Source organism: Pterocles gutturalis, unplaced genomic scaffold (assembly GCF_000699245.1).
Source record: "Pterocles gutturalis isolate BGI_N339 unplaced genomic scaffold, ASM69924v1 scaffold17615, whole genome shotgun sequence".
In the NCBI taxonomy this organism is placed as follows: Eukaryota; Metazoa; Chordata; class Aves; order Pterocliformes; family Pteroclidae; genus Pterocles; species Pterocles gutturalis.
Genome location: NW_010138587.1, coordinates 1,447 through 2,544, shown reverse-complemented (window position 1 = coordinate 2,544; position 1,098 = coordinate 1,447). Strand labels below are relative to the sequence as shown.

At 64.9% G+C, this 1,098-nt stretch overlaps 1 protein-coding gene across 1 annotated transcript in view; it reads right to left on the bottom strand.

Moving 5' to 3' along the window:
* Nucleotides 1–4: 4 nt before the first annotated feature.
* TRIM63 (tripartite motif containing 63, E3 ubiquitin protein ligase) overlaps nt 5–1,098 on the bottom strand; it is a gene marked incomplete at both ends in the record, with an annotated part of 1,410 nt that continues 316 nt past the window's right edge. Inside the window, 4 exons of the mRNA XM_010083053.1 lie at nt 5–92; nt 239–261; nt 485–718; nt 871–966. Coding sequence (XP_010081355.1) covers nt 5–92; nt 239–261; nt 485–718; nt 871–966 — 441 coding nt within the window. The remainder of the gene's footprint in view (nt 93–238; nt 262–484; nt 719–870; nt 967–1,098) is intronic.

Below are 1,098 nucleotides of genomic sequence, written 5' to 3'. Positions count from 1 at the left end.
CGAGGTGCTCCAGGCTCACCGAGAAGGCGTCCATGCTCTCGTAGCCCTGCTCGATCTTCTCCAGCCTGCCGCCCTTGGACGCCTCCACGATCCTGGGCAGGGAGAGCATGGCCGTGTGTCCCCTCGTGTCCCCTCACTGAGCCACGGGGTGCCGCTTGGGCACCCCATGGCCAAATCCTGCCCTGCTGAGGGACAGGGACTGGGGCTGGGTGAATTTTCCCCAGTTTGGGGCACTTACGTTTTAATGAGCTGCTTGGCGTTCTGCGGGGAGGAAGAGGAGAGATGAGCGGAGCCACACAGCAGCCACCGGGATGTCCCCAAGCTGGGGTCCCCGAGCCAGTGGGACCCCACGAGGACACCAGTGGGACCCCATGAGGCCACCAATGGGACCCCATGCGTGTACCAGTGGAACCCATGAGGACACCGATGGGACCCCATGGGGACAGCAGTGGGGAGGGCAGGGGGGAGGTCTGGGGGGTCTCACCATGAGGAAGGTGGCCCCCCCAGTCTCCTCCATGGCCTGGATCGCCGTCTCCACCAGCCGCCTGGACTTTTCCAGCTGCTCCTTGTACTGGCGGATGAGCCCCTGCACGAAGCCGGTTTTGTCGCTCTGCTCCTGGACGATGCGCTGCAGCAGCTCCGATTTTTTCTCCTCCAGCACGGCCGAAAAGGCGTCAAAGCGAGCGCACAGCTCCTGCTTGGCCGCCTCGCTGTTCTCCTGCGGGGACAAGGGATGCCATCGGGGTGTCCCTCAGCACCAGCACCATCCCCATGGCATCCCTGCTCCCTCCTGGCCACCCCAAATGGCCCCTGGCTGAGGTTCCACACCCCCCTGGGGTTTTGGGGGGCTCCTTTTCCCCCTTTTCTCACCTCGGTGCTCCGGCACGACTCCTCCAGCTGGGAGATGATGGTCTGGATCCGGTCGTTCCCGGCCACCAGCATGGAGATGCAGTTGTTGAGCTCGGTCTGGGCGGGGATGGATGGACAGAAGCAGCTTGAACCCCAGCGGGGACGGGGACATCTCCCACCCCGACATGGGCTGAGCACTGCCCAGCCCCAGCTCCGCTCCCCCCCACGTCCTCCCCAAACCGCGGCCAA